Source organism: Salvelinus alpinus, chromosome 1 (assembly GCF_045679555.1).
Source record: "Salvelinus alpinus chromosome 1, SLU_Salpinus.1, whole genome shotgun sequence".
Taxonomy (NCBI): Eukaryota; Metazoa; Chordata; class Actinopteri; order Salmoniformes; family Salmonidae; genus Salvelinus; species Salvelinus alpinus.
In genome coordinates, this window is record NC_092086.1 from 60901443 (window position 1) to 60929094 (window position 27652).

The following is a 27652-nucleotide window of genomic DNA, read 5'->3' on the forward strand; positions in this document are numbered from 1 at the left end:
GAGGCTATTTTGTAAATGACATTGCCGAAGTCGAGGATCGGTAGGATGGTCAGTTTTACGAGGGTATGTTTAGCAGCATGAGTGAAGGATGCTTTGTTGCGAAATAGGAAGCCAATTCTAGATTTAATTTTGGATTGGAGATGTTTAATGTGAGTCTGGAAGGAGAGTTTACAGTCTAACCAGACACCTAGGTATTTGTAGTTGTCCACATATTCTAAGTCAGAACCGTCCAGAGTAGTGATGCTGGATGGGCAGGCAGGTGCGGGCAGCGATCGGTTGAAGAGCATTCATTTAGTTTTACTTGCATTTAAGCGCAGTTGGAGGCCACGGAAAGAGAGTTGTATAGCATTGAAGCTCGTCTGGAGGTTAGTTAACACAGTGTCCAAAGAAGGGCCAGAGGTATACAGAATGGTGTCGTCTGCGTAGAGGTGTATCAAAGAATCACCAGAAGCGAGAGCGACATCATTGATGTATACAGAGAAGAGAGTCGGCCCGAGAATTTAACCCTGTTGGCACCCCCATAGAGACTGCCAGAGGTCAGGACAACAGGCCCTCCGATTTGACATACTGAACTCTATCAGAGAAGTAGTTGGTGAACCAAGCGAGGCAATCATTTGAGAAACCAAGGCTGTTGAGTCTGCCAATAAGAATGTTGTGATTGACAGAGTCAAAAGCCTTAGCCAGGTCGATGAATACGGCTGCACATTAATGTCTCTTATCGATGGCGGTTATGATATCGTTTAGGACCTTGAGTGTGGCTGAGGTGCACCCATGACCAGCTCTGAAACCAGATTGCATTGCGGAGAAGGTACGGTGAGATTTGAAATGGTCGGTAATCTGTTTGTTAACTTGGCTTTCAAAGACCTTAGAAAGGCAGGGTAGAATAGATATAGGTCTGTAGCAGTTTGGATCTAGAGTGTCTCCTGCTTTGAAGAGGGGGGTGACCACGGCAGCTTTCCAATCTATGGGAATCTCAGATGATACGAAAGAGAGGTTGAACAGGCTAGTGATAGGGTTTGCAACAATTCCGGCAGATAATTTTAGAAAGAAAGGGTCCAGATTGTCTAGCCTGGCTGATTTGTAGGGTCCAGATTTTGCAGCTCTTTCAGAACATCAGCTATCTGGATTTGGGTGAAGGAGAAGTGTCACGTTCGTTTAAAGATGGATTGGACCAAAGTGCAGCGTGGTAGGCGTACATCATAAATGTATTAAATGAACACCAAAAACAAGAAAGAATAAAAGACACGTAAAGTTTTGTAGCGCTAACACAGCAACTAACCAAAAACAAGATCCCACAAACTAAAGGTGGAAAAAAGGCTGCCTAAGTATGATCCCCAATCAGAGACAACGATAGACAGCTGCCTCTGATTGGAAACCATACCCGGCCAACAAAGAAATAGAGAAACTAGAATGCTCACCCAAATAAAAAGGCTCTCTAAGGCTCTCTAAGGGCGTGACAGGGAGGTTTGGGCGTGTTGCTGTGGGGAGCGCAGGGCTGTTGACCGGGGTAGGGGTAGCCAGGTGGAAAGCATGGCCAGCCGTAGAAAAATGCTTATAGAAATTCTCAATTATTGTGGATTTATCGGTAGTGACTGTGTTTCCTAGCCTCAGTGCAGTGGGCAGCTGGGAGGAGGTGCTCTTATTCTCCATGGACTTTACAGTGTCCCAGAACTTTTTTGAGTTTGTACTACAGGATGCAAATTTCTGTTTGAAAAAGCTAGCCTTAACTTTCCTAATTGCCTGTGTATATTGGTTCCTAACTTCCCTGAAAAGTTGCATATCACAAGGGCTATTCGATGCTAATGCAGAACGCCACAGGATGTTTTTGTGCTGGTCAAGGGCAGACAGGTCTGGAGTGAACCAAGGGCTATATCTATTCCTGGTTCTACATTTTTTGAATGGAGCATGCTTATTTAAGATGGTGAGGAAGGCACTTTTAAAGAATAACCAGGCATCCTCTACTGACGGGATGAGGTCAATGTCATTCCAGGATACACCGGCCAGGTCGATTAGAAAGGCCTGTTTGCTGAAGTGTTTTGGGGAGCGTTTGACAGTGATGAGGGGTGGTCGTTTGACCGCAGACCCATTACGGATGCAGGCAATGAGGCAGTGATCGCTGAGATCTTGGTTGAAAACAGCAGAGGTGTATTTGGAGGGCAAGTTAGTTAGGATGATATATATGAGGGTGGATTGGGGTTTTACCTGGTAGGTTCATAGATCATTTGTGTGAGATTGAGGGCAACAAGCTTAGATTGTAGGATGGCCGCGGTGTTAAACATGTCCCAGTTTAGGTCACCTAGCAGCACGAGCTCAGAAGATAGATGGGGGGCAATCAATTCACATATGGTGTCCAGGGCACAGCTGGGGGCAGAGGGTGGTCTATAGCAAGCGGCAACGGTGAGAGACTTGTTTCTGGAAAGGTGAATTTTTAGAAGTAGAAGCTCGAATTGTTTTGGTACAGACCTGGATAGTAAGACAGAACTCTGCAGGCTATCTCTGCCGTAGATTGCAACACCGCCCCCTTTGGCAGTTCTATCTTGGCGGAAAATGTTATAGTTAGGGATGGAAACTTTAGGGGTTTTGGTGGTTTTCCTAAGCCAGGATTCAGACACGGCTAAGACATCTGGGTTGGCAGAATGTGCTAAAGCAGTGAATAAAGCAGACTTAGGGAGTAGGCTTCTAATGTTAACCTCTCTAGGGTACGTGAGACGTTAGCATCCCACCTCTTCAACAGCCAGTGAAACTGCAGGGTGCCAAATTCAAATACAGAAATACTCATTATAAAAATTCAGAAAACAAAACATATTTTACATAGGTTTAAAATTAACTTCTTGTGAATTCAACCATGGTGTCAGATTTAAAAAATGCTTTACGGTGAAAGCATACCTTACGATTATTTGAGAACATCGCCCAGCAGACAAATCATTACAAACAGTAACCAGCCAAGTAGAAGAGTTACACAAGTCAGAAATAGAGATAAAATGAATCCCTTACCTTTGATGATCTTCATATGGGTGCACTCAGAAGACATTCATTTACTCAATAAATGTTCCTTTTGTTCGATAAAGTCTCTTTTTATATCCAAAAACCTCCATTTTGTTCACGCGTTTTCTTCAGTAATCCACAGGCTCAAACGCAGTCAAAACAGGCAAACAAAAAATTGTAATTGTATCCGTAAAGTTCATAGAAACATGTCGAACGATGTTTATATTCAATCCTCAGGTTGTTATTAGCCGAAATAATCAATAATATTTCAACCGGACAATAACGCCGTCAATATAAAAGGTAAACAAGAAAGGCACTCTCTCTGGTCGCGCGCATGAAAAATCTCTGTGACACGGCAGGTCCACTCATTCAGACTGCTCTTATTCCCTCATTTTTCAGAATACAAGCCTGAAAAAATGTCTAAAGACTGTTGACATCTAGTGGAAGGCATAGGAACTGCAATTTGAGTCCAAAGTCAATGGATACTGTAATGGCATTGAATAGAAAACTACAAAACCAACAAAAAAAATACTTCCTGAATGGATTTTTCTCAGGTTTTCGCCTGCCAAATCAGTTCTGTTATACTCACAGACACTATTTTAACAGTTTTGGAAACTTTAGAGTGTTTCTATCCAAATCTACCAGTTATGTGCATATCATATCTTCTGGGCCCGAGTAGCAGGCAGTTTAATTTCCGAAATTCCGAATGCTGCCCCCTACCCTAGAGAAGTTAACATGCATGAAACCAAGGAGTTTACGGTTACAGAAGTCAACAAATGAGAGCACCTGGGGAGTAGGAGTGGAGTTAGGCACTGCAGGTCCTGGATCCACCTCTACATCACCAGAGGAACAGAGGAGAAGTAGGATAATGGTACGGCTAAAGGCTATAAGAACTGGCCGTCTAGCATGTTCGGAACAGAGAGTAAAGGGAGCAGGTTTCTGGGCACGATAGCATAGATTCAAGGCATAATGTACAGACAAAGGTATGGTAGGAAGAGAGAGAGTACATTGGAGGTAAACCTAGGCATTGAGTAATGATGAGAGAGATATAGTCTCTAGAGATGTTTAAACCAGGTGATGTCATTGCATATGTGGGAGGTGGAACAACATGGCTGGTTAAGGCATATTGAGCAGGGCTAGAGACTCTACAGTGAAATAAGACAGTAATCACTAACCAGGACAGTAATGGACAAGGCATATTGATATTAGAGAGAGGCATGCGTAGCCAAGTGATCATATGGGTCCAGTGGGTGGTTGGGCTGGCTGGGGACACGGCGATTCAGACAATTAACAGGCCGGGGCTAGCAAGCTAGCAGTTAGCAGGCCGGGGATAGCAAGCTAGCATAAGGGCCTTAGATGGACGTCGCGATGGAGGAAAGTCTGTTTTTGCCTCCTCGTGCGGTGACGTCGATAGACCAGTCGTGGAATTAGTAGGGTTCCAAGTAGCAGAGCGGTCCAAGTCCAATTGGCAAAATGGGTATAGTGGTCCAAGAAACTGGCCGATGGATCAGCTAACAGTCCAATATGCTCTAGATAGCTAGCAGGCCGCGGTTAGCAGAATGGGCCTTCAGGGGACGTAGCACCTGAGGGGCCTGTTGGGATCCTCGGGCAGATTATGTCGGTATTCCAGTCGTGAAGGATCGGCGGGTTTCCGTGCCCCGTACCGGCAGTAGAAGGGGTGTGGATATTGTAGCTGAGGAGTGGGCTTTAGGAGTAGCCCAGGAGCCCTAGCCGGGAGATGGGTCTAGCATGGGCTAGCTCCAGGCTAGTTGGTGCTAGCTCCGGGATGGAAACGTTAGCCAGGAGTAGTCAACCCGGGTTGCGGTTAGCTAGCTGCGATGATCCAGATGAAAAGGTTCAGAGTTTGCGGTAGGAATCCGGGGATATGGAGAGAAAAATAGGTCCGGTATGCTCTGGTTTGAAATGCGTTGTACGAACTGGCGAGAGCTTTTTGAGCTAAAGGTTAGCTGATGACCGCTAGCAGTGGTTAGCTGACTGATAGCTGATAGCTAGTTAGCTAGCTAGCTTCAGTTGAGGTATTCCAGTTCGGAGGTAAATAGAAATACTTCAGAAAAAAACCCAGATCCACACCACATTGGGTGAGGCAGGTTGCAGGAGAGTATTTTGAAGTTGAGGTTTAGGAAAAATATTAAAAAGAATGTGAAGAAAAAGATATAAAAATATATATACATGGGACGAGACAAGACAAAGATGTCTGACTGCTACGCCATCTTTGATTGAACATGTTGCCTGTAATCCATAGCTTCAGGTCGGGGTATGTATGTACAGTCACTGTGGGGACGACGTCATCGATGCACTTATTGATGAAGCCAGTGACTGATGTGGTATACTCAATGCCATCAAAAGAATCCCGGAACATATTCCAGACTGTGCTAGCAAAACACTCCTGTAGCTTAGGATCTGCTTCATCTGACCACTTTTTTATTGACCGAGTCACTGGTGCTTCCTTTAGTTTTTGCTTGTAAGCAGGAATCAGGAGAAAATAATTATGGTCAGATTTACCAAATGGAGGGCGAGCGAGAGCTTTGTACGTGTCTCTATGTGTGGAGTAAAGGTGGTCTAGAGTTTTGCACATTTAACATGCTGGTAGAAATGAGGTAAAATGGATTTAAGTTTCCCTGCATTAAAGTCCACCACCACTAGGAGCTCCGCCTTTGGATGAGCGTTTTCCTGTTTGCTTATGCCCGTATACAGCCCATTGAGTGCAATCTTAGTGCCATCATTGTAAATAGTAAAATAGACAGCTACGAGAATATAGATGAAAACTCTCTTGGTAAATAGTGTGGTCTACAGCTTATCTGTCAGGTTTTGGCCAAGACTGTTCGGGTTTTTGGTCACTAGATGTCCCCATTGCACCTTTTTTGTACCTTTTGTTTTTCTTGCTCCAATTATTGTTTGCACCTGTAGGTCATTCCCTTGTTAGTATTTAATCCCTGTGTGTTCCTTAGTTCCTTGCTCTGTGTTTGTAAGTTAGCACCCAGCCCCAGCCCAAGCCTTGTTTTATTCAGTGTTTTCTCTTGTTGGATTTTCCAGAGGTTCTCTGGTTTAGTTTTGTGTATTATTTGAGTAGTCTTTTGAGGTTTGTTTTTCCCTGCTGTTTTTTACCACTTTGTGGAGTTTCTTTAGTATTTTGGAGGATTTCCATTTTTGTGCCTTTTTTGGCTTGATTTTTGGACATTGTGGTTTTAGTTTCTTTGCCTGGAGATTTAGTTCTTTATTAAACCACTATCGCTAGTACTGCTGTGTCTGCCTCATCTTCTGGGTTCTGACGATTATTAGTGACTGTTTCTCGCACCGGGTCCTGACAGAAACACAGAGCCATTATAATGAACCCAGAGGCAGCCAGTACCCAGGATCTTTTTTCCATGCTGTCCCACCACGAGGGGACTGTCCAACGCCACGAAGCTGCTCTGGTTCAGCAAGAGGCCTTAATGGCTAGACATTCTCAACTTCTGTCAGAGATGCTGACTTCCATAAAGCAGATTTCGGATCGACTTTCCCCGGCAACCGCTTCTGCTCCAGTTCATCAGATTCAAGTACCCCTGGCAGTTAACCCCCTGGCTGAACCTCGTCTACCGCCTCCCCAACGGTTCTCAGGGGATCCGAGTGTTTGTAAGGGGTTTTTCACCCAATGTTCTCTCTCCTTTGAGCTGCAACCATCGTCGTTTCCCACCGACCGGTCCAAGATAGCATATATCATCACCCTGCTGTCGGAAAAAGCCCTAGCCTGGGCTACTGCTGTTTGGGATGCCCAAAGTCCCTGCTGTGCCAGCTACTCTACCTTTGCTGAAGAATTCAAGCGAGTGTTTCAAGGTCCTACCAACGGCCCTGACTCAGCCAAACAGCTCCTGACTCTCCGCCAAGGTCGGCGCAGCGTGACGGACTATGCCATCCAGTTCCGCACTGTGGCAGCAGCAAGTGGCTGGAACGACGAGGCGCTCACAGTGTGTTTTTTGAAGGGTCTTTTTGACACCATCCAAGATGAACTGGCCACTCGGGAACCACCGGACAACCTCGAGTCCCTTATCAAGTTGGCTTCACGCATAGACCAGCGTCTGAGAGAGAGAGAACTCAACCGCAGACCGCTCACCCTAGCTCCTATCGGTTCCAGCTCCGAGTCTCCACCTTTATCCTCGCTGGCTCCACCAGAACCCATGCAGGTTGGACGCATCTCCCAGGCTGAGAGAGACCGCCGGATGAGGGAGCGATGCTGTCTATATTGCGGAAAACCGGGCCATTTCCGCTCCACGTGTCCCGGGCTCCAGGGAAACGCACTCTCCCGTGCAGGCCTGGGAGGACTGTAACGGGAAACATAACCTCCTCCCATCCATCCAACTCCCGCCTGCTCATTCCAGTTACCCTTTCCTGGGACGACCACGAGTTTTCTCTTCAAGCCTTGGTAGACTCTGGAGCCGCAGGTAACTTCATGGATGGAGTCTGGGCGAAGGAGAATGGCGTTCCTTCTGAACCTCTAAGTGACCCCATAAGGGTTACTACGTTGGATAGAAGTCCTTTGGGATCTGGACTTGTCACTCGTGCCACTACCCCCTTGAGACTTTCAGTTTCCCAACACCAGGAAGTGATGAACTTTCATCTGATCTCCTGTTCCGAGTTCCCTCTCGTCCTTGGTTATCCCTGGCTTCACAGCCATAACCCTCACATCGACTGGTCTGTGGGCACTATCAAGCAGTGGGGTCCTACGTGTCAAGCCACTTGTATCTTCCTGAGTTCCCAGAGTTCCCCTTCCGAGTCTCTAGAATCCATCGACCTGTCCCGAGTTCCCGAGTGTTACCATGACCTCAAACTGGTATTTAGCAAACAGAGGGCCACCAAACTACCACCCCATAGATCTTACGATTGCACCATCGACCTGTTGCCGGGGACCTGTCCTCCCAGGGGTCGGATCTTTTCCCTTTCTCCTCCCGAACGAGCTGCTATGGATACCTACATCAAGGACGCTCTGGCAGCAGGCCTCATGCGTCCATCTACCTCGCCGGCGGGAGCAGGGTTTTTCTTTGTGGCCAAGAAAGACGGTGGATTACGACCTTGCATCGACTACCGGGGACTCAATGCCATAACCGTCCGTAACCGCTACCCGCTACCCCTTATGGCCACAGCCTTTGAGCTGCTCCAGGAAGCAGTTGTCTTCACTAAGCTTGACCTGCGGAACGCATACCATTTTGTGCGGATCAAACCCGGGGACGAGTGGAAGACCGCTTTCAACACGCCTACTGGTCACTACGAATACTCGGTGATGCCCTTCGGCCTGACCAACGCTCCGGCTGTGTTCCAAGCGCTCATAAACGATGTGCTTAGGGATATGCTTAACATCTTTGTGTTTGTTTACTTGGATGACATCCTCATCTTTTCGAGCTCCCTTCAAGAACACATTAAGCATGTCAGACAAGTGCTCAAACGCCTCCTAGACAGCCATTTGTACGTTAAGCCGGAAAAGTGTGAATTCCATTCCTCTCGAGTACAATTCCTGGGATTTATAGTGGAACCCGGTCGAGTCCAGATGGACCCCAAGAAGGTAGGGGCGGTAGCGGATTGGCCCACCCCCAAGTCCGTTAAGGAAGTTCAGCGTTTCCTGGGCTTCACCAACTTTTACCGCAAGTTCATCAAGAACTTCAGCTCGGTGGCAGCCCCTCTCTCAGCTGTAACCAAGGGTGGCAACACAAGGTTTCTGTGGGGAAGAGAGGCTGAGACGGCCTTCCAAGGACTCAAGCAGCGCATCCTCTCTGCTCCCATCCTGACACTACCAACGGCGGATGAACCTTTTGTGGTGGAGGTAGACGCATCAGAGGTTGGGGTTGGAGCTGTCCTGTCTCAGAGGGGTGAAGACAAGAAGCTTCATCCTTGCGCCTTCTTCTCTCACCGGCTTACCCCGGCCGAGAGGAATTACGATGTGGGGGATCGTGAACTCCTAGCGGTTAAGATGGCATTGAAGGAATGGAGACACTGGCTCGAGGGGGCTTCTCAACCGTTTCAAGTGCTTACGGACCACAAAAATCTGGAGTATATCCAGCAGGCGAAGCGGTTGAACTCCAGACAAGCTCGATGGTCTCTTTTCTTCAGCCGATTTCAGTTTATCCTCACCTATAGACCCGGGTCGAAGAATCTCAAACCGGACGCCTTGTCACGAATCTACTCTCCTGCCATTCGAGAAGATACTGACATGACTGTCCTTCCGGCCGCTAAGATCGTGGCTCCGATCTCGTGGCAAGTGGAGGATACCGTGAAACAAGCTCAAGCCATCGAACCGGGCCCTGGAGGAGGTCCTGCTAATCGGTTGTTTGTTCCCAAGGCAGCAAGGTCCCAAGTCCTTCTGTGGGGGCACTCCTCTCGCCTCACCTGTCACCCGGGCGTAGGTCGCACCTTGGAGTTCATCCAGCGTAAGTTCTGGTGGCCCACCATAAAAGAAGACGTTGCCACTTTCGTCAAGGCCTGTTCCGTGTGCTGCCAGGGCAAATCTTCTCACCTCCGCCCTCAAGGACTCCTTCACCCTCTATCTATTCCCCACCGACCCTGGTCCCATATCTCGTTGGACTTTATTACTGGCCTTCCTCCGTCCCATGGTAATACTACGATCCTAGTCATCATCGACAGGTTTTCTAAGGCGGCCAGGTTTGTTCCCTTGACCAAATTACCTTCTGCCAAGGAAACAGCTGAGTTGGTGATTAACCATGTGTTCCGAGTCTTTGGGATTCCGCAAGATATGGTTTCCGACAGAGGTCCCCAGTTCGCCTCAAGGTTTTGGAAGGCCTTCTGCCAACTCATAGGGGCCACGGCCAGTTTATCTTCAGGGTACCATCCGGAGTCCAATGGCCAAACTGAGAGGATGAATCAGGAGCTGGAAACCACCCTCAGATGCATGGTTTCCAACAACCCGTCCACATGGTCATCATTCATTGTTTGGGCCGAGTACGCGCACAACACCTTGTGCTCCTCCTCCACTGGTATATCCCCGCATGAGTGTCAGTTTGGCTATGCGCCTCTATTGTTCCCGGACCAGGAGGCAGAAGTCAGAGTGCCTTCAGCCTCGAGGTTCATCAGACGCTGTCGGCTTACGTGGAAGAAGGCACGTCTTAATCTTCTGCGTTCCTCTCAGCAGTACCAACGACAAGCCAACAGACGTCGCCGTCCCGGTCCTACCCTGTACCCCGGCCAGAGAGTATGGCTCTCAACTAAAAATGTACCACTACGGGTGGAGTCTCGCAAGCTGTCCCAGAGGTTCATCGGTCCCTTTAAGATTGCCAGGAGAGTCAATCCCGTTACTTTTCGCCTGCACTTACCCAGATCCCTTAAGATCAATCCAACATTTCACATCTCTTTATTAAAACCTGTTGTTTTTTCTCCCCTTATCCCGGCAGGCAGACCTCCCCCTCCGCCCCGTGTCATCGGTGGCCAGTCGGCTTATACCGTCCACCGGATACTGGATTCCCGCCGGGTGCAGCGGTCCTGGCAGTATCTGGTGGACTGGGAAGGCTACGGTCCCGAGGAGCGCTCCTGGGTTCCTGCCAAGGACATACTGGACCCTGACCTCATTCGTCAGTTCAGGACCCTCCACCCTGAGAAGGCTGGTAGGAACGTCAGGAGCCGTTCCTAGGAGGGGGATTCTGTCAGGTTTTGGCCAAGACTGTTCGGGTTTTTGGTCACTAGATGTCCCCATTGCACCTTTTTTCTACCTTTTGTTTTTCTTGCTCCAATTATTGTTTGCACCTGTAGGTCATTCCCTTGTTAGTATTTAATCCCTGTGTGTTCCTTAGTTCCTTGCTCTGTGTTTGTAAGTTAGCACCCAGCCCCAGCCCAAGCCTTGTTTTATTCAGTGTTTTCTCTTGTTGGATTTTCCAGAGGTTCTCTGGTTTAGTTTTGTGTATTATTTGAGTAGTCTTTTGAGGTTTGTTTTTCCCTGCTGTTTTTTACCACTTTGTGGAGTTTCTTTAGTATTTTGGAGGATTTCCATTTTTGTGCCTTTTTTGGCTTGATTTTTGGACATTGTGGTTTTAGTTTCTTTGCCTGGAGATTTAGTTCTTTATTAAACCACTATCGCTAGTACTGCTGTGTCTGCCTCATCTTCTGGGTTCTGACGATTATTAGTGACTGTTTCTCGCACCGGGTCCTGACATTATCAAGAGATACTCTACCTCAGGCGAGCAAAACCTTGAGACTTACTTAGATTTCGTGCACCAGCTGTTGTTTACAAATATACATAGACCGCCACCCCTTGTCTTACCAGAAGCTGCTGTTCTATCCTGCCGAAAGAGCGTAAATCCCGCCAGCTGTATGTTATTCATGTCGTTGTTCATCATTCATGTCGTTGTTCAGCCACGACTCGGTGAAACATAAGATATTAGTTTTTAATGTCCCGTTGGTAGGATATACGTGCACGCGTATCTATTTTATTATCCAATGATTGTACGTTGGCTAATAAGACCGATGGTAAGATTACCCACTCGCCGTCGGATCCTTACAAGGCACCAGACCTACGTCCTCGATATCTTTGTCTCTTTCTCCTGCGAATGACAGGGATGAGGGCCTTGTAGGGTGTCTGGAGTAAATCCTTTGCGTCCTTCTCGTTAAAGAAAAATCTTCTTTCAGTACGGGGTGAGTAATCGCTGTCCTGATATCTAGAAGCTATTTTCGGTCATAAGAGACTTGTGGCTGAAACAGTATGTACAAAATAAGTTACAAATAACGTGAAATAACACACACAATAGCACAATTGGTTAGGGGACCGTAAAACAGCAGCTATCTCCTCCGGCACCATTATCAAAGCAGGGGGTGTAAAGCCATAATACGATAATGTCAAAAGCCACACGTAAGTCTAACAAAACAGCTCTCGTTTTATCATCAATTTCTCTCATCTGTCATTTGTGTAAGTGCTGTGCTTGTTGAATGTCCTTCCCTATAAGTGTGCTGAAAGTCTGTTGTCAATTTTTTACAGTAAAATTGCATTGTATCTAGTCAAACACATTTTTTTCCAAAAGTTGGTTGGTAACAGGCTGATTGGTCAGCTATTTGAGCCAGTAAAGGGAGCTTTACTATTCTTGGGTAGCGGAATTCCTTTTGCTTCCCTCCAGGCCTGATGGTGCACACTTTCTATGGGGCTTTGATTGAAGATATGGCAAATATGAGTGGAATTATCATCTGCTATTATCCTCCGAAAATGTCCATCCAAGTTGTCAGACACTGGTGGCTTGTCATTGTTGATAGACAACAGTCATTTTTTTATTGCTTCCACACTCACTTTATGTAATTCAAAATTACAATGCTTGTCTTTTATAATTGAATACGTTATACTTGTGTAGTGTCAGAGTTTGTTGCTGGGATCTCATGCCAAGGTTTGCTAATCTTGCCAATTAAAAAATAATTGAAGTAATTGGCAATACCAGTGGGTTTTGTGATGAATGAGCCATCTGATTCAATAAATGGTGGAGCTGAGTTTGCCTTGTTGCCCAAAATTTCATTTAAGGTGTTCCAAAGCTATTTACTATCATTCTTTATATCATACAGTGCCTTGCAAAAGTATTCATCCCCCTTGGCGTTTTTACTATTTTGTTGCATTACAACCTGTAATTGAAATTGATTTTTATTTGGATTTCATGTAATGGACATACATAAAATAGTCCAAATTGGTGAAGTGAAATGAAAAAAATTACTTGTTTCATAAAATCCAAAAAAATTGAAAACGGAAAAGTGGTGCATGCATATGTAATCACCCCCTTTGCTATGAAGCCCCTAAATAAGATATGGTACAACCAATTACCTTCAGAAGTCACATAATTAGTTAAATAAAGTCCACCTGTGTGCAATCTAAGTGTCACACGATCTGTCACATGATCTCAGTATATATACACCTGTTCTGAAAGGCCCCAGAGTCTGCAACACCACAAAGCAAGGGGCACCATGAAGACCAAGGAGCTCTCCAAACAAGTCAGGGACAAAGTTGTGTAGAAGTACAGATCAGGGTTGGGTTATAAAAAAATATCAGAAACTTTGAACATCCCAAGGAGCACCATTAAATCCATTATTAAAAAATGGAAAGAATATGGCACCACAACAAACCTGCCAAGAAAGGGCTGCCCACCAAAACTCACAGATCAGGCAAGGAGGGCATTAATCAGAGGCAACAAAGAGACCAAAGATAAACCCTGAAGGAGCTGCAAAATTCCACAGCGGAGTGGTCCATAGGACCACTTTAAGCCATACACTCTACAGAGCTGGGCTTTACGGAAGAGTGGCCAGAAAAAAGCCATTGCTTAAAGAAAAAAATAAGCAAACGCGTTTGGTGTTCGCCAAAAGGCATCTGGTCAGATGAGACTAAAATGTTGCTTTTTGGCCATCAAGGAAGATGCTGTTTCTGGCACAAACCCAACACCTCTCATCACCCGGAGAACACCATCCCCACAGTGAAGCATGGTGGTGGCAGCATCATGCTGTGGGGATGTTTTTCATCGGCAGGGACTGGGAAACTGGTCAGAATTTAAGGAATGATGGATGGCGCTAAATACAGGGAAATTCTTGAGGGAAACCTATTTCAGTCTTCCAGATATTTGAGACTGGGATGGAGGTTCACCTTCCAGCAGGACAATGACCCTAAGCAAACTGCTAAACCAACACTCGAGTGTTTTAAGAGGAAACATTTAAATGTCTTGGAATGGCCTAGTCAAAGCCCAGACCTCAATCCAATTGAGAATCTGTGGAATGACTTAAAGATTGCTGTACACCAGCGGAACCCATCCAACTTGAAGGAGCTGGAGCAGTTTTGCCCAGTAGCTAGATTTGCCAAGCTTACAGAGACATACCCCAAGAGACTTGCAGCTGTAATTGCTGCAAAAGGTGGCTCTACAAAGTATTGACTTTGGGGGGGGGGGGGGGGGGGTGAATAGTTATGTACGCTCAAGTTTTCTGATTTTTAAAAACGTATTTCTTGTTTGTTTCACAAGAAAAAATATTTTGCATCTTCAAAGTGGTAGGCATGTTATGTAAATCAAATGATACAAACCCCCCAAAAATCTATTTTAATTTCAGGTTGTAAGGCAACAAAATAGGAAAAATGCCAAGGGGGGTGAATACTTTCGCAAGCCACTGTATATCTTTGTTTCATAGTATAGTTTCTTCTTCTTTTTATTCAGTTTAGTCACATGATTTCTCAATTTGCAGTACATTTGCCAATTGGTTGTGCAGCCAGACATATTTGTCATTGTTTTTGCCTCATCCCTCTCAATCAGACCATTTTTCAATTCCTCATCAACCCACAGGGATTTAACAATTTGTACAGTCATTTTCTTAATGTAACTGGAATAAGCAATTTTATAAATGTCTGAAGTGCAGCATCTGGTTGCTCCTCATTACAAACCACAGACCAACACATATTCTTTACATCAACAACATAGGAATCACTACAAAACGTATTGTATGGCCTCTTATATTAGGCCCAGCCTTTGGAACTTAGATTTTCCTAGATATGGCTACTAAATTGTGATCACTACATCTGATGGATTTGCATACTGCTTTAAAGCAAATTTTAGCAGCCTTAGTAAAGATGTGATCAATACATGTTGATGATTTCATTCCTGTACTGTATGTAACTACCCTGGTAGGTTGACTGATAACCTGAGCCAGGTAGCAGGCGCTAGTTACAGTTTGAAGCTTTTTCTTGGGTTGGCAGCTTGATGAAAGCCAGTCAATTTAAATCCCCCAGCTCTCTGTTGATATCACATAAAATATCAAGCATTTTACACATGATATTCAGATACTGACTGTTAGCACTTGGTGGTCTATAGCAGCTTCCCACAAGAAAGGGCATTAGGTGAGGCAGATGAACCTGTAGCCATATTACTTCAACAGTATTCAACATAAGATCGTCTCTAAGCTTTACAGGAATGTGGTTCTGAATATAAATGTCAACACCTCCACCATTGGCAATTCTGTATTTTCTGTATATCTTATAACCATGTATTGCTACCACTCTATCATCAAAGGTATTATCTAAGTAAGTATCAGTGATTGTCAGAATATGAATGACATCTGTTTTCTAGCAAATTATTGATTTCAGGAACCTATATTTCTTAAGCTACATATGTAAACCTGGGCTATTTTTATCACTTTTCTGGGATGCTTGATTGTTTTCATTGTTTTACTGGGATGCTTATCAGAAGTAGACATGCTCGTGGTATTTATGTTTGTGCAGGGTGAGCTGCACAAAGTGGACTTCCTACTAGGGTACACAGTGCTAACAGTATAACTCTGGTTCATAGGCACATGATTACTGCATACAATAGCTGTAGGATCAGCAGAGGCATTCAGTGCAGTTAGAGGGATATAAATGATGTTACTTACTGTACATTGTGTATTCCAATGCCCCTGGGATAATGTACATTTGCCAAAGCATTATGACAACTCAGCGACACTATGGTAGGGATTAACTGAGCTGGGCTTGGGTCATTTATAAGTAATTGTCTCAACGCAGCCTTATAATGCTGTGAAAGGATCCAGGAACCCAAATGATTTGGGTGGATCCCATCCTCCTTATAAAACAAGCTTTGTTTCCAGAAGGTTTAAAAAATGCTCAAAAAATGTAACACCCACATAGCTGCAGTAGGTCAGGGTGGCTGCAGAACTGTCTCAGCCTGACCAGCATAGCTAGAACATCCGCGTAGTTCCTGAGGACGGTCCCCTCTGCAACGTACCTTCTGATTGTGGTGTGTCCCTCTGTGCGTGCCAGCTCGTATTCCTCCCTTTCTGTGTCAGCTCCACCTCTTATATACTGACGCTCCTCTCCGGCAGAGAGACCAGAGGCCGCCCACACACACGGCTGTTCTTCGTACAGCGCAGCGTGATACACTTCACCAGGGCCTGCCGGTTCTGAAGGGCGGTCCTGTCCCCCTGTGTGACAGGCCTCTGTACGACTCTCTCACGTGACAGGCCTCTGTTCCACCACTCTCTCACGTTGAACGGCTTCAGATGCAGACTGATCCCTCTGAAATTGAAAAAACTAAAACACTAAGTAAGTGTTAATGGAAGGGGATGCAAATAGCCTGGCTAACCTATATTAATCATGGTATTATGTGATGACAGGTGCTGACCTAGTCTAATTAACTGTAGGCTTTATGTGGCTTTTAACCTTAGAGCGGTATCCGATTACTCATACTAACCGCACTAACCTTTCTATTTGTGACCTAACCTATTGTGGAGGCCAGATCATCTGATGCAGCACTCCATCACCCTCCTTGGTCAAATAGACCTTACACAGCCTGGAAGGGTGTTTTGGGTCATTGTCCTGTTGAAAAATAAATGATAGTCCCACTAAGCGCAAACCAGATGGGATGGCATATTGATGCAGAATGCTGTAGTAGCCATGCTGATTAAGTGTGCCTTGAATTCTAAATAAATCACAGACAGTGTGGTGGTTAATTTATTTACTATCAAATGAGGAGAGACAAACTTATCACACAAGTCAGAGTTATACTTAAACTAAATCTTTATTCACGTATTAATAAGGGAGCAGGTCAATACAACACACACATTTAAAGTGAATCGATTGAGTGCTCTATGATAATGATGGCTGGTCAACGTTGAGAGTCCCAAGACAAAGATACAAAGGTATTTTATAGCCAAGATACACCCCCTTCAGTCTACATGCCAAACAACAGATGTATGGAATGGGTCACAAGGTTAAGATGTGTATGAAAGATACTTATAATTCACAGCAGACAGTATCTTCTGTAAAAAAAAATCTCATTGTGTAGAGACCAGGGTCTGGCCCTGGAGTCATCTCTCCTTGGTACCTTATAGAACAGAAACATTAACTCATGCTATGGAATTTAGTCTCTTTAGGTTTTATCACCCAACAGACATCAAAAATCTCCTGTCAGTGTTACATCTCCCAGAGGCCCACTTTCAGTTCACACAGACACAATAGAGTTATAAGAACCCTCTATTCTGTTGCATAAAACAACCATTTGATTCAATAAAAGTATTATAACATAATCTTGTAATTTCTCTCACATTCCCCCACGGACCGACCCTGGCGCGCATGACCCACCGCGTCACTGAATACTTTGTTGATCTGCTCCTCGGAAGGCAACCACCAGTCAGGGTTGGAGGCACCGTGCATTCGGATAAACTCTGAGGAGTAAAACAGAGACAAGTAAATATTTGTTAAGATTAGGTTTTTTGGTTTTATGAATAATCAACAATGAAAACAATTCGATTTTGCAAACATCTGTTCACACATCTCTTTGGGAGTGTACATGTTGCTGTAGTACACATACTGTACCTTTATTAGCATACCAGTTGCTCTTTAACCCTAAAAGCATCCCAAGGGGTCAAAAATGTCATAATTTCTAAACCCTTTTTTATCCTTTTGAAATGTTAGGACTTTGTCAATAAATTAAAAACATTTACCATAATTTCTGTTTTAACATGGAGGAATCTATCTTTTGAATACTAGTGGTGTATACTAAGCTTGTAACTCAAAATTATATATTTTACATTAGAGTTGTGTATGCTGTTCACACACATACAGTTGAAGTCGGAAGTTTACATACACCTTAGCCAAATACATTTAAACTCAGTTTTTCACAATTCCTGACATTTAATCCTAGTAAAAATTCCCTGTCTTAAGTCAGTTAGGATCACCACTTTATTTTAAGAATGTGAAATGTCAGAATAATAGTAGAGAGAATGATTTATTTCAGCTTTCATTTCTTTCATCACATTCTCAGTGGGTCAGAAGTTTACATACACTCAATTAGTATTTGGTAGCATTGCCTTTAAATTGTTTAACTTGGGTCAAACGTTTTGGGTAGCTTTCCACAAGCTTCCCACAATAAGTTGGGTGAATTTTGGCACATTCCTCCTGAGAGAGCTGGTGTAACTGAGTCAGGTTTGTAGGCCTCCTTGCTCGCACACGCTTTTTCAGTTTTGCCCACAAACTTTCTACAGGATTGAGGTCAGGGCTTTGTGGTGGCCACTAAAAATACCTTGAATTTGTTGTCCTTAAGCCATTTTGCCACAACTTTGGAAGTATGCTTGCGGTCATTGTCCATTTGGAAGACCCATTTGTGACCAAGCTTTAACTTCCTGACTGATGTCTTGAGATGTTGCTTCAATATATCCACATAATTTTCCTGCCTCATGATGCCATCTATTTTGTGAAGTGCACCAGTCCCTCCTGCAGCAAAGCACCCCCACAACATGATGCTGCCACCCCCGTGCTTCACGGTCGGGATGGTGTTCTTCAGCTTGCAAGCCTTCCCCGTTTTCCTCCAAATATAACGATGGTCATTATGGCCAAACAGTTCTATTTTTATTTAATCAGACCAGAGGACATTTCTCCAAAATGTACGATCTTTGTCCCCATGTGCAGTTGCAAACCGTAGTCTGGCTTTTTTTATGGTGGTTTTGGAGCAGTGGCTTCTTCCTTGCTGAGCGGCCTTTCAGGTTATGTCGATATAGGACTCGTTTTACTGTGGATATAGATACTTTTGTACTTGTTTCCTCCAGCATCTTCACAAGGTCCTTTCCTTTTGTTCCGGGATTGATTTGCACTTTTCGCACCAAAGTATGTGTATCTCTAGGAGACAGAACGCGTCTCCTTCCTAAGCGGTATGACACCTGCGTGGTTCCATGGTGTTTATACTTGTGTACTATTGTTTGTACAGATGAACGTGGTACCTTCAGGCGTTTGGGAATTGCTCCCAAGGATAAGCCAGACTTTTTCATGAGGTTTTGACTGATTTCTTTTGATTTTCCCATGATGTCAAGCAAAGATGCACTGAGTTTGAAGGTAGGCCTTGAAACACATCCACAGGTACACCTCCAATTGACTCAAATGATGTCAATTAGCCTATCAGAAGTTTCTAAAGCCATGACATCCTTTTCTGGAATTTTCCAAGCTGTTTAAAGGCACAGTCAACTTAGTGTATTTAAACTTCTGACCCACTGGAATTGTGATACAGTGAATTATAAGTGAAATAATCTGTCTGTAAACAATTGTTGGAAAAATTACTTGTGTTAGGCACAAAGTAGATGTCCTAACCGACTTGCCAAAACTATTGTTGAAAAATGTTGTAACAAAAGGTTAATAAAATAAAAAGTGTCACTGCTTAACAGACATTGTCTGCAATTATTAGTAATTTGGGGTAAAAAAAACAACTGTTGGCGCTTTTAGGGTTAATACAGATGTAGGACCTTAATCTGATCACCTGTTGCAGTAGAACTTTCCTGCAATGCATGCCATTTTAAACTTGTACTGTATTTGAGGTTTAAAAAGGCTTTTGAAGTTAGTAATTTCCAATTTGAAATTTCTGATTTGATTTTCCCTTATGAAAATTGTATGAACCTCTACAAAAATGTCCATAATCCACATAATAATTCACATTTCCTGTTGGTTCAGGATTATTTTCCTGCTGTAGCAAACTGGCTCAAATTAAGATCCTATATCTGTAGCATACCTGTTGCTTTAGTACACATCTCTTTAGTAGGATACATGTTGCTTTAGTACACATCTATTCAGTAGAAATAACACCAGTACCTCTGAGGCAGGTGACTTTGACGGGGTTGAGGGGCTGTCTCTCCGGCCCAGGCTCTCCTGAGTGAACCGAGCGCTTCCTTTTGCCCAAGCCGCACGAGTACTTGAGCTCATCCGTGGTGAAGACAAAGCGGATCAGGTAGCGCAGCAGCCGTCGGCCGTCCTTCTTGGACGAGTTGACAGCCTCGTCCCACTGCTTGTTGGTGATGAAGAGGGGGTAGTTCCCCAGGAGCTGTTTACTGTCCTGAGGAGAGGTACGAAGAACGGAAGAGGGTGAGAATGACAGGAGGCTAGTAAAGGGAGGACGGTGCATAATGGCTGGAATGGGTTGAACGGAATGGTATCAAACCATGTGTTTGATACCATTCCATTTATTATCCCATTTAAAGTGCCACCAGCACGTGTGAGAATGGTACAACTTAGTTATGAGCTCTGAGTACGCTGCCATAGAGCCACCAGGTTTGGGTTCAATTCCATTTCAGTTCAGCCAATTGAGGAAGTCAACTGAAATTTATTTTCCATTTTTTTCCTCGTTGAAAAGCAATAAAAGGAAAATAAAATTAGAATTGGATTACAGTTGACTTCCTGAATTGACTACATTTAAATGGAATTGACCCCAACCCTGATACCCTAGCAGGGTAATAAAAAGTGCATTCATGCTTTCAAAGCATTCAGAAGTGCAGTCATTCACGTGTTAGAACAAGGTCGTTAACTTCATGCTCAATGTGTAATGGAGAACTATGATATTTTTCAATTTCTCAATTAAATCAAAAGCATTATTTGTGTTACACATCTGATGTATAGCTAACAATAACCAATTCCTATATTTGTAAAACCATTTCCCAATAGAACATTAAGTAATTCCCAGGAAAAGGCGGTGTTATGCAACACAGATGCAAGATAATATTTTCAAAACCTTTTTAGAGAAGCTGATTTGAATGGCACATTCACATCTTGTGCCACTAGTTTTAGATTGATACTATATACAGTACAGTGCATTCGGAAAGTATTCAGACCCCTTGACTTTTTCCACATTTGTATGTTACAGCCTTATTTTAACATTATTTAAATAGTTTTTTCCCCTCATCAATCTACACACAATACCCCAGAATGACAAAGCAAAAACAGGTTTTTAGACTTAAAAAAAAAAACTAAGTAAATCACATTTATGTAACTATTCAGACCCTTTAATCAGTACTTTGTTGAAGCACCTTTGGCAGTGATTACAGCCTTGAGTCTTTTTTGGTATGACGCTACAAGCTTGGCACACCTGTATTTGGGGAGTTTCTTCCATTCTTCTCTGCAGATCCTCTCAAGTTCTGTCAGGTTGGATGGGGAGCGTCGCTGCAAAGCTATTACAGTTCTCGCCAGAGATGTTAGATCGGATTCAAGTCCGGGCTATGGCTGGGCCACTCAAGGACATTCAGAGACTTGTCCCGAAGCCACTTCTGCATTGTCTTGGCTATGTGCTTAGGGTCATTGTCCTGTTGGAAGGTGAATCTTCGCCCCCCAGTTTGAGGTCCTGAGCGCTATGGAGTAGGTTTTCATCAACATTGCTCCATTAATCTTTCCCTCGATCCTGACTAGTCTCCCAGTCCGTTGAAATACATCCCCACAGCATGATGCTGCCACCACCATGCTTCACCGTAGGGATGGTATTGGCCAGGTGATGTGCGGTGTCTGGTTTCCTCCAGATGTGACGCTTGGCATTCAGGCCAAAGAGTTCAATCTTGGTTTCATCAGACCAGAAAATCTTGTTTTTCATAATCTGAGAGTCCTTTAGGTGCCTTTTGGAAAACTCTAAGCGCGCTGTCATGTGCCTTTTACTGAGGAGTGGCTTCCGTCTGACCACTCTACCATAAAGGCCTGATGGGTTGAGTGCTGCAGAGATGGTTGTCCTTCTGGAAGGTTCTCCCATCTCCACAGAGGAACTCTGGAGCTCTGTCAGAGTGACCACTGGGTTCTTGGTCACCTCCCGGACCAAGGCCCTTTTCCCAGATTGCTCAGTTTGGCCGGGCGGCCAGCTATAGGAAGAGTCTTGGTGGTTCCAAACGTCTTCCATTTAAGAATGATGGAGGCCACTGTGTTCTTGGGGACTTTCAATGCTGTAGAAACATCTCAAGGATGATCAATGGAAACAGGATGCACCTGAGCACAATTTTGAGTCTCATAGCAAAGGGTCTGAATACTTATGAGAATAAGCTATTTCTGTTTTATTTTTTAAAATACATTTGCAAAAAGTATCACTGATTGCAGTGATAAAAGCACATTTCATTGGAGATGACAGTCAGACAGAAGTTATGCCAGGACAATAGACACGTCTCACCGGCTGCCAAAGCACCGTGCCTCCCGCCCAGTTGCAGCGAGGGCGCCATGGTTAGCTAGCTGTCTGTGCTCATAAATAAATAAATAAATACATTTTAGAATAAGGCTGTAATGTAACAAAATGTGGAAAATGGGAAGGAGTCTGAATACTTTCCGAATGCACTATAGCTACTGCACAACTGAGTTGAACATTACTTAAAGGGAGTCAGCGACAACATCCCACAAGATCAATAGATACATCCACTCACCTATTTTAATTGTATATGTATATTTTTTCTTAAAGGCTTTTAAAGTGATTGTTTACTCCAAAATCAAAGTGTGTCAGTTTGTCAGAGATAAATCCATTATCCAAGACCTCTCCATCATGTTCGACAACTCCGTGGTGCCCTCCTCCCAGAGTGCAAAGAACCTTGGTGTGACCCTGGACAACAACACCCTGTTGTTCTCTGCAAACATCAATGCAGTGACTCGCTCTTGCAGGTTCATGCTCAACAACATCTGTAGAGTACGACTTTTCCTCACACAAGAAGCGGTGCAGGTCCTAATCCAGGCACTCGTCATATCTCGTCTGGTCTACTGCAACTCTCTGTTGACTGGTCTCCCCGCTTGTAATTTATCCAGAACGCCACAGCCCATTTGGTGTTCAACCTTCCCAAGTTCTCCCATGTCACCCTGTTCCTCTGCACACTCCACTGGCTTCCAGTCGAAGCTCGGATCCACTACAAGACCATGGTGCTTGCCTACGGAACAGCAAGGGGAAGTGCCTCTCCCTACCTTCAGACTATGCTCAAACCCTCAATGAACAAAAATATAAATGCAACATGCAACAATTTCAAATATTTTATTGAGTTACAGTTTATATAAGTAAATCAGTCAATTTAAATAAATTCATTTGGCCCTAATCTATGAATTTCACATGACTGGGAATACAGATATGCATCTGTTGGTCACAGATACCTTGGAAAAAAGGTAGGGGCGTGGATCAGAAAACTACTCAGTATCTGGTGTGACTACCATTTGCCTCACACAGCGTGACACATCTCCTTTGCATAGAGTTGATCAGGATGTTGATTGTGGAATGTTGTCCCACTGCTCTTCAATGGCTGTGCAAAGTTGCTGGATATTGGCGGGAACTGGAACACGCTGTCATACATGTTGATTCAGAGCAACCCAAACAGGCTTAATGGGTGACATGTCTGGTGAGATTGCAGACCATGGAAGAACAGGGCCATTTTCAGCTTCGAGGAATTGTGTACAGATCCTTGCGACTTGGGGCCGTGCATTAACATGCTGAAACAGGAGGCGATGGCGGCAGATGAATGACACAACAATGGGTCTCAGGATATTGTCACATTGTCCCTGCATTCAAATTTCCATCGGTAAAATGCTATTTTTTCCGTAGTTTATGCCTGCCCATACCATAGCCCCACTACCACCATGGGGCACTAAGTTTACAACATTGACATCAGCAAACCACTCGCCCACACGACGCCATACACGCTGTCTGCCATCTGCCCAGTACAGTTGAAACTGGAGAAGAGCACACTTTTCCAGTGGTCATCAAAGGTGAGCATTTGCCCCTGAAGTTGGTTACAACGCCGAACTGCAGTCAGGTCAAGAACCTGGAGAGGGCGACGAGCACACAGATGAGCTTCCCTGAGATGGTTTCTGACAGTTTGTGCAGAAATTCTTTGGTTTGCAAACCCAGTTTCATCAGCTGTCCGGGTGGCTGGTTTCAGGCGAAGAAGCCGGATGTGGAGGTACAGGGCTGGCGTGGGTTACACGTGGTCTGCGGTTGTGAGGCCGGTTGGATGTTCTGCCATATTCTCTGAAGCGGTAGAGAAATTAACATAAAATTGTCTGGCAACAGCTCTGGTGGACAACTTGAGACTCTGTGTCATTGTGTTGTGTGACACATCTGCGCATTTTAGAGTGACCTTTTATTGTCCCCAGCACAAAGTGTACCTATGTAGTGATAATGCTGTTTAATCAGCTTTTTGATATGCCACGCCTGTTAGGTGGATGGATTATCTTGGCAAAGGAGAAATACTCACTAAAAGGCATATAAACACATTTGGTGCACAAAATTTGAGAAAGCATTTTGTGAGTATGGAAAATGTCTGGGATCTTTAATTTCAGCTCATGAAACATGGGACAAACATTGCATGTTGTGTTTATAATTTTGTTCAGTGTACAGTGGTTCGTCCTTTAAAAGCACCTTTAAAAGCTGCAGCGAACTGCGCAGCTTGCATGGTGCCGCAGAATTCTATGGCACGTTATTTAAGTGTCAACCACTGGTACCAATAATGCTAGTTAGTGCTAGTTTGACCACCAGAGGAGATCCTTGAGAAGCATTTGACAGCCGTCAATAGTGGCTGTACTAGAGCATTTTAAAACCTTTTTTTGTAAGAACATCTTATATGGGACTGATTTTAAGAAATGTTGCTTAATTAATTTGCGTAATATTATGGTGTTTCTATTCCAAGAAAAACAGAAAACCCTCAGGGTTCCGTTAGGATGGAACAGAAGATATGGCGCTGTACAACGTGATGGTCGGGAGTAGGCTACAGTACTGGTCAATTTAGCTAAAGAATCCCCGTGTCGTGCGGAGAGGCCAGTCGTGTATAGCCGTACCTGAAATTTTGGTGACCTTTTCTTATGCTTTTGAGACACGGTTCAATCCCTCCTTGGGGCACTACTTGATTGAGTAAATAAAACACTAAACAATCACAATACAGTAACTACTGGTCACTCTATTATGTATTATTATTCTAATATGTATTCATTATAGAATTGTGTCAGTTATTAATGATAAACCTTTAAGCTGCACTCTTCCTCCCCCCCATCTCTCTATTTTTCAGCTAAGATGACAAAACCTGCACATGGTCCAATGGTTGCAGGTCTGCCAACTTCGTTCTGGTCACACATTGTATTCTGAGAAATATCCAATAAAGCAAAGACATTGCTTTAACTGTGAATGTACTTTATTGCAGATATTTTCCTCAAATAAAATGGAGCATAGACAAAATAAACAAGTTATTACAATTTATTTACATTGGGTCTAATGTGTTTGTGAGAGAGCGAGGCATGTTTTTCAACTCAGAAAAAAAGCACACAGAATTTCCTAAAATTGTACACATTAAGCAACAGTCTTTTACAATATTATCAATCACACTTTGATTTGATAGATGTTTAGAGTAATTATGCAGACATTGATCATGGATATATAGGAGTAGATATCTTCAACCCTCAAATAAAATGGAGCATACATAAAATAAACAAGTAATTACAACTTATTTGCATTGTGGATAATGAGTGTGTGTGTGTGTATATGTTTTATTTTTCCTTGTCAGCCACCCATCTCTGCTTTGTCAGTCTTGATAGGCCCAGTGTATGCACTTCTGGGTGAGGCTGTCAGGCAGTGGTGGAGTACATGGCAGATCTGAAAGAGAAATGCACAAAGTGACAGTAAGTATATAGCTCAACAACATCTGTGTGTACATCTGTTGGTGGGAATCCTCAAAAGTTTCTCCCTTCACGGCCTGTGTAATAGCAACTGGTGCAGCTGATAAATGAAATACCAAAGCAGAGGACTGCTGTGCTGCTATTTTGTTGCCTTACAACCTGGAATTAAAATAGATTTTGGGGGGGGGGGGGGGTTCTGTCATTTGATTTCCACAACATGCCTACCACTTTGAAGATGCAAAATATTGTTTTGTGTGAAACAAACAAGAAATACGTTTTAAAAAACTGAAAACTTGAGCGTGCATAACTATTCACCCCCCCAAAGTCAATACTTTGTAGAGCCACCTTTTTCAGCAATTACAGCTGCAAGTCTCTTGGGGTATGTCTCTGTAAGCTTGGCAAATCTAGCTACTGGGAAACTGCTCCAGCTCCTTCAAGTTGGATGGGTTCCGCCGGTGTACAGCAATCTTTAAGTCATTCCACAGATTCTCAATTGGATTGAGGTCTGGGCTTTGACTAGGCCATTCCAAGACATGTAAATGTTTCCCCTTAAACCAATCGAGTGTTGCTTTAGCAGTATGCTTAGGGTCATTGTCCTGCTGGAAGGTGAACCTCCGTCCCAGTCTCAAATCTCTGGAAGACAAACAGGTTTCCCTCAAGAATTTCCCTGTATTTAGTGCCATCCATCATTTCTTCAATTCTGACCAGTTTCTCTGTCCCTGCTGATGAAAAACATCTCCATAGCATGATGCTGCCACCACCATGCTTCACTGTGGGGATGGTGTTCTCGGGGTGATGTGAGGTATTGGGTTTGCGTCAGAAACAGCATCTTCCTTGATGGCCCTTAAGCTCAGATTTAGTCTCACTTGACCTTCTTCAATATGTTTGGGGAGTCTCCCACATGCCTTTTGACGAACACCAAACGCGTTTGGTATCAAATATTCAAATAGTCAGATCTGGACTGACAAGTAGGCTAAATCATGTGAAGTTACAAACCTCTAGGGCTTAGTCTACAAGTTCAATAAAGGATGCAGGACATGAGCTCGAGGACCATGCCTCAGGACTACCTGGCCTGACGACTCCTGGCTTTCCCTGTCTCCAATCTACCTAGTCGTGCTGCTGATCCAGTCTCTGCTGTTTCTGTCTGCAGCTATGGAACCCTGACCTGCCCAAGGCTCACCGGAGGTACTACCTTGTCCCAGACCCGCTGTTTGATCCTGTATTTCTCTACCGGACCTACTGTCTCAACCTCTAAATGCTCAGCTATGAAGAGCCAACTGTCATTTACTCCTGAGGTGCTGAACTATTGCACCCTCTATTATTTGACACTGCTGGTCATCTATGAACATTGTGAACAAACATCTTGAAGAATAATCTGACCTAAATGGCTGTACTCTTATATAATCTCCACCAGCACAGCCAGAAGAGGACTGGCCACCCCTCAGAGGCTGGTTCCTCTCCAGGTTTCTTCCTAGGTTCCTGCCTTTCTAGGGAGTTTTTCCTAGACACTGTGCTTGCGTTGCTTGCTCTTTGGGGTTTTTAGGCTGGGTATCTGTCTAAGCACTTTGTGACAACTGCTGATGTAAAAGGGGCTTTATAAAATACATTTGATAGATTGCTTGTATATAACTAGTTTATCTAGCGTGTCCTGCGTTGCATATAATCGATGCGGTGCGCATTCGCGAAAAAGGTACCTAACCATAAACATCAATGCCTTTCTTAAAATCAATACACAAGTATATATTTTTAAACCTGCATAATATTGCCTGCTAACATGAATTTCTTTGTCACTTCTCTTGCAACAGAGTCAGGGTATGTACAGTGGGGAGAACAAGTATTTGATACACTGCCGATTTTGCAGGTTTTCCTACTTACAAAGCATGTAGAGGTCTGTCATTTTTTATCATAGGTACACTTCAACTGTGAAAGACGGAATCTAAAACAAAAATCCAGAAAATCACATTGTATGATTTTTAAGTAATTAATTTGCATTTTATTGCATGACATAAGTATTTGATACATCAGAAAAGCAGAACTTAATATTTGGTACAGAAACGTTTGTTTGCAATTACAGAGATCATACGTTTCCTGTAGTTCTTGACCAGGTTTGCACACACTGCAGCAGGGATTTTGGCCCACTCCTCCATACAGACCTTCTCCAGATCCTTCAGGTTTCGGGGATGTCGCTGGGCAATACGGACTTTCAGCTCCTTCCAAAGATTTTCTATTGGGTTCAGGTCTGGAGACTGGCTAGGCCACTCCAGGACCTTGAGATACTTCTTACGGAGCCACTCCTTAGTTGCCCTGGCTGTGTGT

At 44.0% G+C, this 27652-nt stretch overlaps 1 protein-coding gene across 2 annotated transcripts in view; it reads right to left on the reverse strand.

The window, feature by feature from the left end:
- Positions 1-16474: 16474 nt before the first annotated feature.
- LOC139582619 (BEN domain-containing protein 4-like) overlaps positions 16475-27652 on the reverse strand; it is a 43722-nt gene continuing 32544 nt past the window's right edge. The window contains exons 5-6 of one of the 2 annotated variants that reach the window (XM_071412765.1): positions 19550-19790; positions 16475-17139 (exon numbers count right to left, since the gene is read on the reverse strand). In XM_071412765.1, coding sequence (XP_071268866.1) covers positions 16991-17139; positions 19550-19790 — 390 coding nt within the window. In that variant the 3' untranslated portion in view covers positions 16475-16990. Of the gene's footprint in view, positions 17140-19549; positions 19791-24837; positions 25314-27652 lie in introns of those variants that run through there. The other variant, XM_071412775.1, reaches the window with a different exon arrangement.